The sequence below is a fragment of the Pygocentrus nattereri genome, chromosome 17 (genome assembly GCF_015220715.1).
Source record: "Pygocentrus nattereri isolate fPygNat1 chromosome 17, fPygNat1.pri, whole genome shotgun sequence".
In the NCBI taxonomy this organism is placed as follows: Eukaryota; Metazoa; Chordata; class Actinopteri; order Characiformes; family Serrasalmidae; genus Pygocentrus; species Pygocentrus nattereri.
The window spans coordinates 30966509-30984762 of NC_051227.1; the positions used below are offsets into that span (position 1 = coordinate 30966509).

Consider the following 18254-nt stretch of genomic DNA (forward strand, 5'->3'; position numbering starts at 1 on the left):
AGCCTGGGCCTGATGTGGCAAGTAAACAAAGGCCTGGACACAGCTAAGGTTACGGCAGCACTGGAAGAGTTTCACGCCAGGGCTCCAGTTGTCGCAATCCAAAGGGATCACCTTACCTGCTGCTGCCACATTCAATATCCCGGTCCAAGTATCCTGCCTTCTATGCCAAATAATTACTTATTCATCGGATGGAGGAGAGTAAGGGCCTGCTTGTGAATGGGAGGCCTTGTCAGTAGCAATGCAGGAAACAGCTGACACAAGGGTATCCGTTACGCGCAGACTGCCACAGTTTCGGCCCCTCTCGACACTGCGCAGCAAAGAGACACCCCTGGTATGCAGATAACAGCCTCCACTGGCTGGACCTACTGCCACAGACACATTCAGCTTGTGGACTGCATTCTTCCACCACAGGGCCCTGATATCATCTGGGAGTGATTCCTCAGTTCAATCCAGCCTGCACAGCCCAACACTGCCCAACCCCATGCAGGAGTGTCAGCCTTAGCATGCCATCTTAACTGAGGACACTCAGAAGCAGATGCACCAAACAGTTCACTGCTCTAAAGTAAAAGCCTAGGATATCATTGAAAATGTGGCATTTTTTGAGTATCGATAGGTACTGCTATTAGGCAGATATTAGCAGAAAATATGGGATTGGATATCAGAGTGAAAATTAATGAATGAATCTGATCCAATCCTACAGTAATTTAGCTTGAAATAGCACTTACACTGTGATGTGATGCTTTTCTTCCTGGAAGCTTGAGTAGTTTGATCATGATTGCCCACTTTTAGACGTTCATCTAAGGCCTGAGCTGAAAAAATTCCCCATGTTGAAATGAATTTAATAAGATCTCAATATTGTTTGGAAGAGGAAAATGGAAAAGAAAAAGTGGTAATGCTCTCTCTAATGGAAAAAAAGCTTCACACAGCTTAGTACTGCAAATACCAACAGACAGGTCAGACTCAAATTAGGGATGCACAGTTCTCAATAAGTTTGCCACTCTAATACCCAAGACAACTGGTTAATGTACATACTGTTAACTGTAGAGAACAAAAGGTATAAAGAAAATTAAATAAACTTTCCTTTACGTGATGTATATACACTGTAGGAATAAAACCTTGTTTCTCTATTTTCTTTGTATATTTTTATTAACATAATTTTAAAAGCAATGGTCCAAATTTACCCAAAGCCCAAAACCTGGTTACGCTGGTTTACATTAAAAGTAAAGTGTGTATTTGCCTTAATCTCTAAAGTTACCATTTTGGAAATGTATTGATGATATATTAGTGACTAAGAAAATAACATCCAGAAAACAAGTGAATTACTGAAATACTAAACATGTACAATTTATCTTCTTGAAATCTTTGTTTGAAAAACAAAAATGACTGCAGGTCTGATCAGCAAAACAGAGGCATTTCTGTTTCACTGGTGGGCAGTTAAGAGCCCAGTGTTTGAGATGCTGGGCTAGATTGTCCTTGCTCCACAAAGGCTCTGTGATGGAATATGTAGGCCTGAGTGTGAGCATGAACAAAGGGACTGCATTTCAACAGGTGAGCTCTGAGAGCCTGACACTCGAGAGACTGAAATCTCACACTATCCGCCTCGCACTTCCCCAACCACCCCCCCGTGCCTTCCACTCATCTCATTCAGTGAAGGAGAGAGCTCCAGAAAGAGCTCAACAGAGAGATCAAGAGTGAGAGAAACAGTCTTCTCTGAGTCTTCATAAGAAGGCTTCACGGGTCTTCGCTCCCCCATGATGGCTGCCCCCAGAGCCCTTGGCACTCCCCCACCCAGCCAATCTCCAGCACCACAAAGCAACTGTTTATCCCTGGAGCGCAGTAACCAGCGGGTGAACCCCATTCAATATTTATCCCAGGCTTTCACAGATCACTGCCAAGCAAGGCAAACCTCTTAATTAAACTGGAGCTCGCTTCAAAGGGCCCATTGAAGATGTCAGTCAGCGCTGGCAGGGGCTGCACACGGTGTCCGGTGAGAAACTGAAACCCAAAGCATAGCCCACCTCCCACACAACCCCCAAAACACGCATCTTTAACCCGCCCACCAGGCCTGGGCCTCCCCTTTCTGTAACAGCCCACCAATCTCCAGGAACGTGCAACACAAAGTCACTCCCAATCCAATTGTGTACTATTGTATGCAATATGTTTTCCTGTGTGATGGGTGAGCAAACCAACACAGATTCTTTTACCTGGGGTCTTACTACACTGTTGAAGATTTACTGAAGAATGAAGATACGGAACTGTGTGAATCATACAAAGCTGCCCATAACTGAATTTAACTGCTGGTTTTTAAAACGCTCAATAACTCCTTATCTGCAATATAAAAACTATTTCTGAGAGACAAGCAAGGTGATTGCTCCATCATTCTAGCAGATCCTACTCATCCTACCACTATTATGCCTCATTTACTATACCAGTCCAATGGCTGAGCATGTCAACTGGTGAAAATTCTAAGTCTTGTGAGCTGTATTGAAATCAGTTACTGAAGTGAGCAAAGCCTAGCTGAAATATAATGGCTTGCAAAAGCACTGGATTCGTCATGTCAACAAAATATAGTAACAATGTGTACACTAGCTAAGGAACCAAGGGCTAAATTACTAATCAAAATATTATTAAACCCACAACATTTCACGATTGATTCTGCTTGCCAGTACTACACATTTGCAAAAAGATAGTTCTTCAAAGATCTTTAGAAAAGGGAATGGTTCTATTCAGTATCACGAGTAGTATATAGAACCATTCTATGCTTAAATGGTTCTTTGCATTGTGAAAAGATTATTCAGATTGATAAAGTATGTACTGTATACAGTTCTACATAGAACCTTTTTGAAATGATGTCAAAAACAAAAGAAAAAGATGTCAAGCTTGTCAGTACTTATGTATTGAGTGTGTCTAGAATTTCGATTTCAGTATTGGTCACAAATTTTCAGAGCATCAAATCTCTGCATTGAGATTTAATCATCTTTTAAAACATGATGAATTCTGGTTATTCATTTTATTATAATGTGACTTTCTCTATTACTTTAGAATTTGCCTGGACACGTAAAATTTCTTCATTTTTGTTTACTGTGTCAGTTTACAGTGTTGAACTAAACCCAGTTTCCATGAAATCACTAAGAATTTGTTCATTACATTCATTTTATATATCGCTGTTGTCGGATGAACACCCTATATCTCCAAAATAGTAACCTTACAGGAGAAGGAAAAAAAATACTTTTTTTTACTTCTAATGTAAGTCAATGGAACGAGACTTTTTTCCAAGTCATTTTGGGCTGTTTCTCTTGGTCTATTCATAATTACATTTACAGACAATGTAATGGGGCAACAGACATTTGCATTATGTCAAAATCTGAAAAATGACAAATATCGAGATGCAAGGTTTTCTTCTCACAGCAGCGATACAACCAAATCAGTTTGGTCTACAACTAAAATGCTTTATATTATTGAAAACACTGATTTCAAACTTTTGAATGGCAGTGTATGTCCAAAAAGATGAAGACAACAACTCGTGCAAACAAACTCTCAATCTTTCCTGAAAGTCCTAAAAGACCTGTAAAATAAAAGAGCTAATAGCCTGCTTTTGTGCTATGAGCAGTTCAGCAACATTCTAACATCAGCTGTGACATAAATTCTCAACCTGTTCCTAAAATACCTCCTTTCCTGCACATTTTAGCATTTTCCTGCTCTGACACACTTACTTAAATGCAGGAAGGCCTTTTTGATTAGCTGATTCGTTGGATCAGGTGTGACAAACTTTAAGCATCAAATGTTTGCCAATAGACCTTCAAATTGGCCAACATCCTAAAATGCTTTGAAACATCTACATTTTTCTGGGCTGAGTGAGAGACATTTTAACAGCGTTCAAAGACCTTCAATTGTAATGCTACCATCACAAGAACCTCTGCTGCCACCAAGTGGTCAAATTAAACCCAACAAAACACAAATCTAGAGACTATATGAGGAGTCAACCTTTAAAAATATGTAATGATCCAAAGCCACATTTGTGCAAGAAATTTAGAGATTTACAGGAGAATTCAAGATTTTTTAAAAAATGTCTGCAAATTTAAGATGCAAAGTTCCTCAGAGTAGTTTAATGAAAAAAAGCCACTCCAAAAAAAAAAAAAAACACAAACTTAGTCAGAATTCACAACTTCGATAACAGAAACCAGAAATCTGAAGAACGTCTCTAAAAGCTACCTCACATAAAGTCAGTTCATAAAATGGTTATGAATATGCTGCCAGTGACAATGTTTTGGCCAAAAATGTTTTTTTAATCAATTTATGGTGGAGATGTATATTCAGAATGATGAAAAGCAAATAGAGCCCAAAGAAAACTTTTTTCTTTTTTTCCAGATTTACCACCATTTTACCATTATCAACATTATGTATGAAATAGAAGCACATGTAGTTTAACTGGTCGTTTTAATAGCAAACAAAATCACTATATTTTTGCTGCAGACATCATGACCCCTGGTTCCAATCAACACTACTGTAATCAAATCTGGTTTAGTAAGTTTCTCTACAATGAACCACATATGAATTATTTTGTTTACTCTGAATGACTTGTTTACACCTCAACCTGTATTTGTTCTTTTTCACAACCTAATGTTTTAAAACAGAGCAATAAAATAAAAAGCCTAGAGATGACATGGTGTGGGGAGTTAATACAACTTAATTAACTAAACTAAAGAAAATCTCATTTTATTGGATTATGGTACAGTTATGTTCAAGGACTAAAAGTACTGAAAGGTACCTTTGAGAGTACCACCCCAGTGACAAGAGGGGTACTGCCCCAGCGAAAGACTCACATTTTTATGAAACTGTGCAAATGTTCAGAAGCTCAGGAATTAGAAGGTTATAAGAAATATCAGGTTATTGGCATCGGGCTTACGAATACTATAAGCAGGAAGGATCATGTGAAACGCTATGGCATGACATGATAGACAACAAATAGTTCAATCTTGATGCAAAACAAATAAAGCTACATTCAGATTTATTTATTCACCAAATTTGTCAGGATATAGACATTAAGACATGCAGTCAAGTTAATTTATGCAGCAGGAATGAAAGACTGAAAAAGGTTGTGCATCTCCATGTACTCACATAGCACTCTGTAGGTGGCAGGCTACCCTCAGCCCTGGCTTGAGTGCCTAGCTCCACAGTCCAGCTCTGAGCTCCAGCCACAGGCCTCTCCAGCTCTGCATCACCATCATCATCAATGTAAACCACACCTTTCTCCAGACACCTTCGCTTCCTGCTCTGTTGAGCATCAAAGGATCGACAAAGGAAAAGAGTCACCTGCTGCGAGTATGAGTCAGCTTACGTAAACAAGTTAAGAACAGACAAGCTCACAAACGCCTGCTTAAGAGCTAACAAATTACAGACGAACCTTCTGGTCAACAGCAGGTGCCCGCATGCGCTTCCCATCAGTCTTGAAATCATCGTCATCACCTTGTTCTCTCTCTGTAGTGAGAGAAGCCTGAAGCTTCTCAGAGAGCCTGGAAGACAGAGTGGATCTCTTGCATGCACTGTTCTCTTCTGTTAGAGAGAGAGGGAAACATCTTTTAGTCCCTGCAGGAATTTTTGATCACAAATTCATGCAAAATCAAACAACCCTTGCAATATTTATTTACACAATAAGTAATGTAAGTTTTCTCTAAGTGTGCATCTTTCATTCTACACTCCAGCAAGCCATGGATAATGCAGACATCATGGCATTTGCCAGTGAATCTTTCAGCTAAAGAGAAAGCAAAACCAAGTCCCTGATCGTTTTACATGAAAGCAGAGTGGAAACTGTTATGTATGTCATGCAACACTGTCGTGAAGCACAAACAAGTTTAATACTGTCACATCACTATGATGAAACATGCTTTTAATCTGATATTCGGGGCACTTTTATAGATGGTTCTGCACTGTGTTTACTGTTACAAAGAACAATAGATAATGGATTTCAGAAGTAGGCCTGTGCAACAGGGTGATGTAATAGATACCGGCAACAAGTAACCTAATGATGGTTCTTCAAAAGTGAGAAATGCCTTATTGCAAAAGAAAACTGATATAGATTTATAGAGGAAATATGTATATAATCAAAACCCCTGATTTTTTTTTTAAAAGAAAATATTTTAATATTTGATCATTTTTAAACATTGCTCGGGCCTAGATCAGCACTGCATGGTGCTACTGGATGTTCTACCAAAGTATAAGGGCATGTCATTTTACTCCTTTTCTTCATCTTTGATAAATTTGAAATATGGTTCTTATTTTGTATTATTGCATCATTTCAAAAGAAAATATTATCCTTTGAGAATTTCAAACAATGTTAAAATATTTTTTATTTTGAATCTGTATGTCTATGTCCTTATTTCTCAGATGTCGCTTAATTTTTAAATGGTTCCTTCCTTGTTCTCATTAGGAACTAAGTAGTCTGCATTCAAAACGAGGTGAAGATATACATCAAGCTTAAATTCATCACAAATTTCTACAGTCTACCTGCAAACCACACCCCCCACACTTCCCTGAAACAAACAGTGCAAATATTGACATAAATATTATGAAAATTTTAGCTCACGACAATTACAAAAATAGGACTCAAGATTCAGGTGGACTGATCTTTGAAACCTCATGTCTCCTCTGCTAATCTGTATGTAACAGGTATCATGCTAGACACGACAGACAGGTCCTACCAGAAAAGCACACAACACTGATTTGGTGTCAATCCTCAAGAGCATAATGGGAATCAGGCTTTACTGGCTAAGCAATTGCACACACATCAGACTTCAGTCCCTGCAGGTTCACTCAGTGGTTATGGTTGCACGCCTCCCTGTTGTTAGGCAACAAACAGTGTCTTAACTGTCAATCCGATGTTCTAAGTAGCTATGATTAGTATGCACAGTCAGCAAGCTCTAATAATTGCCCTTTTACAAAGTTATCTTCTATGAACTAGCAAGTGTGCTGCTGTTAGTAAAAACCAAGTTAAACTTAAATAAACTGCTTTTTGAACATCATGCTAATTTTCATCCTTCAGTTCATACAGCTGGGGGTACTCCAAAGACCCACACAGAAAAAAGGTCACGACATAGGTTACATAACTGCTTCTAGTTAAACTTTTTTCAATTAGTGCTACCTTTATTGGAAACATAAAATGTGTTTTTCATTAGACACCAGCTGTTATTCTTCTCAAAAATTGTTACATCCAAAATTGTCACAAATGGATATACAGCATTTTGGAATTAAATGAACAGTGGTGCATTGTGATAATACAGAAGCCTTTATACTTACAAACTGACTACTGGTGATGATTACACTCACCTTTTGGAGAAGTGATGGCTTGAGCAGCATCACCTTCACCAGTAAGATCAACCACAGGTTGTTTGGATGCTGTGCTGCTTGAGGAAGTACATGGGTCAGAATCTCGACTGTGACATGCACACTGACATGGAGTGGTGACATCTGGCTTTTTGACATCACATGAGGGGATTCCATCGTTCTGGTCAGATTTATCTTGGAGAAAGAGAGAATGCACACAAAACAAATCATCTATATCGCAAGTGCATCAACATCACTATAGATACTTAAAAGATAAGAGGCACAATTGATCAATGCACTTTCCGAGTTCTAGAAAGACAAACTTTACAAAAGGCTAACAAAAATCTCATTAAACCTGATGACTGCAGCTTACAAACATAACAAAATATCTTAACTGAGAGTGTGATCTTAACTATAAATTCATTTTTATTTGCATACATGTGAAGTATAATGCTGCTAGGACAGACGGGGTGTAGTTTTTCTATCATATAATTGAGGCTTGTAGGTAATATTTCAGGTTTGTTGTACACCACTAGCTACTACAGCTTGACTGAAGTCATAGTCATTTTCTCTTATACTTGACATGTACAGATGGGTGACAAACCTGAATAAATAAGCGGAGAAATAACAAGTGCAAATGTGTTTAACCGTATGCCTTTTGATAAAATCACGCAATTAAATCATTAGGGTCAAGCTGGCAAGTGTAAAAGATCTAAGTGACTTTGAAAGTGGTGATTCAATAGCAACAGTAACTAAAATGACAGCTGCATGTAGATAGGAAAGACATCAGTAAATAAGGTCAGAAATTGTGATCAAATGTGTACATTCAGTGACCGGGATGTTCGTACATTAGTACAATATGCAAGGAAAAAAACTGCTGTTTCGTCAGTGCCCGAGGATGTCAATGCAGGATGTGATCAGACTGTATTAGCAAGAACAGTTCACCCACAACTATATAGATAAGGATATTACAGTAGAGCTGTAGTGCATAAACTCCTCATTACAAGGAATGACAGAGTTTATTCGTATAAAAAACAAAAAAAATAAAAAATACAAGGTCAGATGAGTTATCCTTCATCACAAGCCTGCATGTGTGACATACAACAAGCGGTACATTGTAGGGGTCCAGTGACTCTCAATGCAAAGTTATTCTGTCTGATTACATATATCCTATGATAAAACAACTCCATTCTAATGGGAGTGGTCTCTTCCAGGATGGCAAAGCCCCCTGGAAGGATAGTTTGAAAAGTATGCAAAATCATATGCTATGGCCTTTGCAGTCACCAAACCCAAAAAAGCCCATTTTTGGACTGATGTGTTAGATAGCGCTAACCACCACCACCATCATGAAAACACCACGTGAGGAAGTATGTTTTGGAAGAACAGTGTTTCATCTATCCTGTACTGTTACTGAGAACTGTACAATCTGTGCAAAGGAGCATTGAAGCTGTTCTGGTACACATCACCCTGAAAGTTCTGTAAAGCTTGTCCAAACGCTAATAGACACTAATCTAACAGGTTAAATCATCTTATTCAACATTACCTCCTCTATTAATGGTGACAGTACAATTCCCTTTCTAACCCCATTTCACTAAAGGGCCAAGTTCTTAAAAAACAATGTAGTAAAACAGACATCAATTACACTCATGCATTCCAGTCAGACATACTATACTGTGCCTGCTGCCACGCCAAGGCTGAGCACAGCAGCGCTAGGCTCTTCCCACTCCCAGTAGGGCTCTCCAACAAGCAGTGCTGCCCATGGTTTAGGCCACGAACAATCTAAAAGAGAATCAAACAAATCTAAGTCGAGTGTTTCTAAGGACAAGTCCAACAGCATGTGATAGGCCACGTCTTAAAGAAATGGCTCTCCAGAAAATCAAATTTATGGAATTTTCCCCTCACCTCAAACACGGTCAATGGGCCAAGACATTGGCTGCTTGAGTTTGCTTCTTTATTTTTGCACTGGATCTATGAGGCTACTGTAATTAATAAATAAAAGAACTTTCTCACTTAAAAATAATGTGGAGTCCTCACACTTCCACTATATTAGCCTCATAACTCCAAGAGACAAACTTAAAAAAACAAACATTTCCTGGATGACTGACTGTGTTTGAGGAAGGGGTCTACAACCTGGATTTGTCAGTGAACCATGTTTTTTTTTCTTTCCAAAAACAAGAAAGATATTCAGATGTTGGATGGCAACAAGCACCATTTGTCTCAGAACTTACCGAGTTCATCATAGCAAGTTGAGAGGGATAGGCTTTACAGGGGAAGTGAATTTTCACTCCTCCTATAGTGTATTCCACTGTATTCCCAGCCATGCTGTGAGTCTACAGCAGGACAAAGAATATACATTAATTGTTTAGGGTTTGTGAAAAATACAAGCTTGACACTAGAATAGTAGCCAAATAAATCTTATTACTATTTTTGTTAATAGCCGTGTCAAATATTTCAAGTAACTTTAGCAATGCAATACTATAACGTGAAACAATGCACGAGTAAACATTAGCAGCACACTTAAGTTCAAAACGAATTTAAAACAAGCCAACTAGTTAGCTTTCTAACATCTTCCGCCCGTATCAAGATAGCAATCCAAAATGTATAAACCTGTGCTTCGACAGCTACATAAAGTCCTATCTGCTGCTGGTTTCTAATGTGATAAGTCGTAACAACTGAGAGAAAAAGGTAGCCTAGCTAACTATGTATGTTCCTTTTAGTGAGTCTGCTAATGCTAGCTAGTTAGGCTAACTAAAGCCACACAGAGACAGCACAACATCATTTGAACATTCAGTGACTCGGAAACATATTCATACATATTAATATTTATAGTTTTCGATTACCTTGCTGGCTACTTTAGAAAAACGATACACAAAGCCAATTTATGAGACAGTAAGTTCACAACCATTTCCAAAGAAGGAAAACCGAACGTCCCGCCAGGAAAAACACACTTCCGTGTTTTGGCGACAGCGCGAGATCTACAAATCATACCCAACAGGATCTCGGGGGCACGATGATTTAACAATCATCGAATCTGCGGAAACCGGCAAAAAAATGTTTTCGTCAGAAACCGACCAACACTTTCAAAAGGCTTTAAGGTTCTTTCTTGTCCATGAATGTAATTAACAGAATAAGCATAAACATTTAAATAATACTTCTTTTATTTTGGCTAAATTACAGTTCTGTTTAAAATGTTTAATCTGCATAGTAAGTTTTATAGTTTGCGCTACAATTTCAGTGCAAATAAATAAAGCTCGGCTCACTGACGGGAACTGTGCTAAAGCAAAATGAAGATATGGTTAATAATAATTTACTATCTAGATTAAACTGCATCTTCAAGACATTGTAACTGTATGACTTGCATCATAATATTAAACTCCTTAACACCTATAGAGCTTCCTTTTCTCTCCAGAGAAATTTGTAAGAGAAAAAATTAGCTACCCATTGAGACCGTCAGAGGAATATTAAGCTAGCCAATATCAAAAGCAGAGGTGGACCGAGTACACAAATCATATTCTTGAGTTAAAGTCGAGATACCCAAGGTAAAATATTACTCCAGTAAAAGTAGAAGTTTTAGACCTTTAGACCTCCACTTGAGTAGAAGTACAAAAGTACTTTCCTTAAAATGTACGTAAGTATCAAGTAAAAGTACTAAAAGATAAATAAAGTTAGGTTAGTTCCATCATTTATGTTGAATAGACACTCCCAATTTTTTTGCTGCTGCACTGGGTTGGTATGACCAACAGGTCAAAACAAGCTCAGAACAAAGTGACCGCTGCGCCCTGATTGGTGTTCTTGCTTTGCACTTCTTTCATTTTGACATGTTACGTTTTTATACACACAAAAGACAAAAGGAACCACAGATTTCTCAAAATGTATCGGAGTAGAAAGTAAGATATTGGACTTTGAAATGTAGCTGAGTGAAAGTGAAAAAAAGTCACTCAAAATGGAAAAACTTCAGTAAAGTACAGATACATGAAAAAACTACTTAAGTACAGTAGCGTGTTACATTTACTTAGTTACTGTCCACCACTGATCAAAAGTAAATTTGTCTAGCTTTGCCTATTCACAAGAAGAATAGGGACTAATACTCTTTATAAATATGTAAACCATATTAGTGATTTGGACAGAATTTTAACATTTACTTAATTTTAACAGTGTATTTAATTGGATATAAAATCACATAATTGTGTGTTGCGAAAGGCTGCGAAATAGTAATAATAGGCCACATAATAATTTAATAATTTCCAACTTTTGAAAGTTCAATAAAGCACTTAAAAATAGCAGAAAGTATATCATTTTACAGCATTTATTTTAGTTGATTGACAATACATAAATTATACCATTATTTTAGCTGTGCATCAGATAAAAGGGTGCTTATCTAGACAAGAGCGATCATGTCTAACCCTTCAATGACCAGTTTAGCCAAGCAAGTTAAAATGCAGTTAAACCCCTGCTAAGCTAATGACAGAGTAATAGTCCCATTAAAGTTTATCAAGTTTGTTTTTATTTACCTGGTTAAGCATAGCAGCACCTTAAGTTTCACATGAGTCTCACAGTTAGAAAAAAAAAACTTTAAAAAAACAATATAAACAAATAATAACATGTAAATGAGCATAATACCAATACATATTTTAAAAACCAAGACCAACAGGCGTGTACATTTCTTATTTATATGTTGAGTTAAGGGTAAAATCATACATAGTGACAGGAGGTTAAGATGCTTGTAGAAATGGTAGAAACTGTGTGCATTCCTCTTTGTTCTGTAAAACAAAGTGTATAAAAATACATACACCATCGAATTGAAGTAAATTAATTCTTTAAAAATGTTCTTTGGAATATGTACATGTCAGTTGCAAGGAGCAATATCTTCTCAGAAGATATGCATTCTTCTGTTGAATTGTTCTTACAATCCTTCCACCACAATGAATGGAAGACAGCAGGAATTCAACTTAAAGTATATGAACCCCAAGTACAAGGCCCATAGCGTGTACTTGATTGGACTACGTCGTTACAAGATTTTAAAAATACAAAAAAAACATTGTAGATAAGGTGACAAGTGACAAATAGAATGTTGGAGCATGTAACAAACTCCCCGTTACTTCACATAACAGAAGAACACAATAGGTGTGTCACAATATGCTAGACGGAAAAAAAGTATACTATATTGCATCATAACCTTTAATTGTTAAATCAAACCACTTTTATATCTTGACCTGGTAGCTTTAAAGCCTGGTTTTTCAGTAGCTTATCTGAAGTGTATAAAATTGAGCGTGACGGTGACCATCCAACACGAGCGTGAGAGTGTGTGAGAGCACTTGAGACGTTAGCAAACACACACAGTGGCATTTCCATGCTCCTGAAGTAGACCTTGCACGTTGTCGGGCTGCTTCTGACTTTTGCCACTGCGCCTCAGTGCAGGACGCTCGCTGTACCTCCGTCGAGATGTGCATGAGGACGCAGAGCTGTGAGAGGACTGGGGAAGACTACGACGAGGCCTCTTCCCTGCAGGGTTGGAGAGATCCTCAAGCATTCGCTTGCCTGTTGTCACTGTGTTATTACGGATGCCATCGTTCGAGCTCTTACTACTGAGATCTTTATGAGGAAAGTCAGAGTTTGTAACAGGAGATTCCGATGATTCACAACTGCTTGTCCCACTATTAGCAATGCGCTGTCCAATGGCTGATTCCTCTTCACAGGCAGAAGAGGAAACATCAGCCTCTGAGACCTACAAGAAAAACAACAAAGAATGAATGCAGAGCACGGGGTGATTGTCATTTAAGCTGACTTAACATGCATTATTTAATACCCTTTAATTAAATATAAGCCAGAAAAACCACCACTGCCTTGGTGCTTTGCAGCTAAGTGAAAACAGTGTGTGCTCCCACATAATGCTAATGATGCTAACCTGGTTGGGTGGAGTGTCAGAGGAGGATCCAGCAGCAGAGATACACTTTGCTCCCTCTAGGTTATACACAACCTCATATGGGGACAAAGGCTCAGAAAATGTCCCTACTGGCTCCAAGCAAATTACGATAGCGCTAGTGTTGTCAGCACGAAGCATGCGTTGACTCCATCGTTGAAGGGCATGGTTCACCAGCTCGTGAGCACTACAAACATTTTCCTTTGTCTTCTGGCTCTTAGCCTGCAGGCACAAGTTGAATATACAATCTTAATCTTTACAACTGGAGCTATAAGGCTAACGTTGCTAACAAACACTAGAACTCAAGAGTTACCCAAATATAGTCTGAATAGTTACTGGAAAAATACATAAGGTCTTCATTAAAGCAACACTATGTAGCATTTGGTCATTTGGAGACTTCTCTGGTGGAAATATGCAATTGTACACAACATGCAAAATAACGTTTTGTACCAGTGGTTGTGCTTCTGACCCACACAAATGGATAAGACTTTTGCCAGTGTGTTGAAATAGCTTTCAAAGAGAATTCAGTCAAAACTTGGTGGAAGACGTGTCTTCCAAGGATGTGAGTCAATTATCTACTACTATCACCAGATCTTCATCAGTCTAACATTGATTTTACATTTATGACCCAAACATTGACTCAGGCCTTTTTTTTTTAACCTGTGTTTGTGGTGTTAATATGTAAAGACATATGGCATGGTCAGACTCGCAGATCACACCAAATTTTAGCATGTTCTTTTTACATCATTACTTAGAAATGCTACTTCTATCAGTTTTAACAACAAAAAATATTACATAATGCTGCTTTAAAGTTGTGCAGACTTGCTGATGTGGTTTAGAGCACAATATGACATTGTGAACTATAAAAATGAACATCACCACTACAGGCAGCTGACTGATTTTGTGTTAGATTTCTCTATTGGTCACGGTCACAACTACAGATTCTAGATTCTAAACGTCCCACTTCTGAGGTGGTTTATGAACTGCGTAAGTGCCTGCCTACAATTTTGTTCATGTTTATAGCTCACAGTAAACCATACCACTTCCCAAACCACATCAACAAGTCTTTAATGTGGATCAAACCTTAATGAAGATGTGAATGAAATCTGAGTAGGCTGAAAGAAGTTTAATTAATTATGTACTGTCACAGAAACAATTTTGGTTTATTTTTTGTGACTATTTAGTACTAGTCGTTCTCAGCAACGTTAGCCTCACTGCTCCTAAACTAAAGAAAAAAAATAGACTTCAAACATGTCTCTGCCAATCAACTACATCTGCGGTAAATGCAACATTGTGTGAATTAGATTTTTTGTTGAATCATCGCTTTAACATTTGCAGTCCCGTTTCTATGACCAATAAGACAGCAAAGCAGACCAATTACATGCTAGGTGCACAAACAAAGGATCTGCTAATAACCATTCTTACCTTGGCTCTATCAGTTTCCTGACACATGGATACTGCCTCTTGGGGCGAAACCATGTTCCATAGGCCATCACTGCCCAAAATGACATAACGGTGCCTATTTAGATCCAACTTGATGACCGCAGTATCAGGCTCTGGCGAAACTACAAACTCCCCACTGTAGAAGTCATAGCTCCATAAATCACCTGGAGCAAAACAATTAAAAATAAATAAATAAAATAAAAAATACAATAAATCGAATGAAGAATAAGAAAGAACAATAAAGAGCTAAAGCGAAACAATCTAAAAAGATGTGTAATGGAACACCACCCTCTCTGGAACCAATCTACATTCTAAACACCACCCTCTCTGGAACCAATCTCTGTTCTAAACACCACCCTCTCTGGAACTAATCTCTGTTCTAAACACCACCCTCTCTGGAACTAATCTCTGTTCTAAACACCACCCTCTCTGGAACTAATCTCTGTTCTAAACACCACCCTCTCTGGAACTAATCTCTGTTCTAAACACCACCCTCTCTGGAACTAATCTCTGTTCTAAACACCACCCTCTCTGGAACTAATCTCTGTTCTAAACACCACCCTCTCTGGAACTAATCTCTGTTCTAAACACCACCCTCTCTGGAACTAATCTCCGTTCTAAACACCACCCTCTCTGGAACTAATCTCTGTTCTAAACACCACCCTCTCTGGAACTAATCTCCGTTCTAAACACCACCCTCTCTAGAACTAATCTCCGTTCTAAACACCAACGCTAGGCCAGAAATTAGTATTGCCCTCCCATTGTGTCTCACCTAAAGCTCGAGCAACAGCAAGGAAGGGGATTTGGTCGATAACTGTGCTCCTTCTGACTGGTCCATTGTGAGTGAGCCTGGGTCTCTTCCACACAACTCTATTTACCCCAGACTTTTTAATTACACTGGAAAAGATAAAAAATGGCAAATATTTTAATATCATAAAAATGAAATCTGTAAATATGTATGTTTATAGTAAACAGAGCTTTCCGGATAGAAATCAACTTAAACAAATTTCCTACATCTGATTCTTAAAGTGTTATTTATATGTATTTGTTTATATTTTCTCTCTCTCTCTATCTGTCTATCTATCTGTCTATCTCGATAGATAGATAGATAGATAGATAGATAGATATGTGTGTGTGTGAAATGTTTGAAATCTATAGAATAATTTTATAATACACACACACTGTATGTATATAGGCATATATGAATGCACATATATACAACAAACTGGTTTTAATTGATTGAAAACTTATTCTTAACTTGCGAACAATAGTATACATGAGTGTTTGGTACTCACCTGCCTCCTAGTCCCTCAATTCTCTTTCTCTCTTTGGGGAGTTCGGGCTTGTGATCTTGTGTGATTTCCTCTGCTCTTATAATCTCTTCATCAGGATCGTCTTGCACACCTAAAACCACAGCTGAGTCCCCAACGTGAGCCACGTACATGCGATCACGACGAATTACAACAACACTCGCAGTGGTTCCTGACGTGCTGGGAAGGCCAGTAGCTGTCCTCGGCCATTCCGCTGGAGGAAAAAGGGAAAGTAACACTGTTAGTGACAGTTCCATTGTTACTGACACATTTTAAAAGCCACCAAAATGTCTTAAAGTCCAGTAAACTTATAGAATGGTTATATAACGATATGTAAAGATAGGTCCTACAGAAATGACTAAAACAACACTGTGATGATGAGCAGTGTATCATCTATCACGGAAAACAAAATAGAACAGGGATATAAACCGGGCGTTTGTGTGTAGAGTAGGAGGGGAGTGGGGAGGGCTCATTTTATGTACACACCCACACGAGTGTAAACTAAATGTTTCTTTTGTTAAAGTAGGCTCTCTAGAATCCAGGCCCGTTTACACATACAACATTAAATATCCAATCTTAGCCTTCGAATCGAAAATCGTGTCGGATCTGAATACGTACATGTCGTTACACTCTACGATCTTATCTAAGAAGCAGCTCGGTTAGCCGCCTACTAGCGCCAAAAGTCCTGGATGGCTGAGCTTAGCATAGAGATTCGCTCTCGCTATCATTGCGGTAACTCACGTAGTTTCTTCCACATGGCATGGTGGCAGGCAATGAATCCTTTCCGTATAGCTGCGCACACCTCTTCGTCATCTTTAGACCAAAAGCCTCTTTGTTTTTTGATAAGATCCCACAGATGTTCCTGAGCGTAGCTCGCCGCATCCGGGCCGCCATGGCCGTCGAAAACCGCGTAGAAAGCCACGGCCCGCGAGCGAGCAGTCGAGGAAGAACCGTCCTGGTGAGGGGAGCAGCTTTCAGCTCCGCATCTCGGCGTAGCTAATCGGCTTCCCTCACCCGCGCTGCTGGCTGGAGTTCGTTCTCCGGGTTCACTTTCAAGTTTGTAATTCCCGTTTCCGACGGCTTCCGTCTCGCCATGTTCAGCAGCGTTCAGCTCGTCCTCGCTCGGCTCGTCGTCCTGTTTTATCTGAACGAAATCCTCCATGTACTTCCTGCCTCCCTGGTCCAAATAAACACTTGCTCGACATGAAAATACGTTCTCCATAGTCGATATGATGCAGTTGGCCGGGACAGCTGTCGTTTAGAGTTAAAAGTGAAATTCTTCACAGGTCTGCCTTCGGTCTTTGTTTATTTTCGACCTTTGTAGGCATGCTCCGAAAACGGTGACGTCAGTAGGCGGAGGATTGTTCATAAAAATGGAAGTGGTCGTACATTAAAAGCTCTACTGGAGGGGTTTCAATACAGCAATGCGTCAGGCTTTCTTCACAGAAGCAGGCTGTTTGTGGCCTGAAGGATACGTCTGTATTGCGTTTGCCCTCGCATATTGCAAGATCTGAACACTTTCAAAAGAGTGGTTCACTAAAAATTAAAATTCACAAAAAATTCCCTCCAAAATATTGTTGACTGCCCAAGACATGTCCAGTGTCCACAGCTCGCTCCTTTAGTTTCGCACTGGTGCTGCACAGATAATGCAGCTTAAAAGCATTGGAAGTGTACTGTATTGACCTTCTAGGTCATAGCGCATAGCTAAAAAAGCTAATATTAAACACCTAACTTCTGTCCCATGTTTGCGATAAGGGATAGATTTATTTACATAGTGTCATAAAGATGATACACTGTTCATTTAACAGTGTATCATCTTTCATGGAAATCAAAATAGAACAACAGCGATGAGAATTGGGCATCTGAGTTGTGAGTAGTGAAGTTACACTGAAATATATATAATATATATATATGTGTGTGTATATGTATACTTTATGTTTATATGTGTATATGTATACTTTATGTTTTTTTTAAAACACATACATCATATATGTGTTTTAAATATATATATATATATATATATATATATATATATATATATATATATATATATATATATATATATATGTGTGTGTTTTTAAAAAAAACATTCTATTAAAATTTAAAAGCCATGAATTCTTTGAATTCTTACTTATGATAACTAAAATATAACAAGCCAGAATATAATTCGTCTAGTAAAAGTTGAATTTGTTTATGTTGAAATTATTTAAAATGTTTACATGTAAAAATGTATTCTTTCACTGGAATTAATGTAATTTTTT

The 18254-nt window shown here is 38.4% G+C and overlaps 2 protein-coding genes across 2 annotated transcripts in view; both read right to left on the reverse strand.

Annotated features, from left to right (window-relative positions):
* Positions 1–10276, reverse strand: part of brip1 (BRCA1 interacting protein C-terminal helicase 1) — a 41110-nt gene extending 30834 nt beyond the window's left edge. Inside the window, exons 1-6 of the mRNA XM_017694945.2 lie at positions 10161–10276; positions 9549–9650; positions 8988–9099; positions 7324–7515; positions 5405–5553; positions 5119–5274 (exon numbers count right to left, since the gene is read on the reverse strand). Of these exons, the coding sequence (XP_017550434.2) occupies positions 5119–5274; positions 5405–5553; positions 7324–7515; positions 8988–9099; positions 9549–9641 (702 nt within the window). The 5' untranslated portion in view covers positions 9642–9650; positions 10161–10276. The remainder of the gene's footprint in view (positions 1–5118; positions 5275–5404; positions 5554–7323; positions 7516–8987; positions 9100–9548; positions 9651–10160) is intronic.
* A 1336-nt stretch (positions 10277–11612) lies between these two features.
* Positions 11613–17446, reverse strand: ppm1da (protein phosphatase, Mg2+/Mn2+ dependent, 1Da). The gene is made up of 6 exons (XM_017694943.2): positions 16735–17446; positions 15979–16207; positions 15456–15580; positions 14666–14847; positions 13226–13462; positions 11613–13045 (listed from the first exon to the last, which is right to left on the reverse strand). The coding sequence occupies exons 1-6, from the start codon at positions 17213–17215 to the stop codon at positions 12644–12646; spliced, it is 1656 nt and encodes a 551-aa protein (XP_017550432.1). The 5' UTR covers positions 17216–17446; the 3' UTR covers positions 11613–12643.
* Positions 17447–18254: the final 808 nt, after the last annotated feature.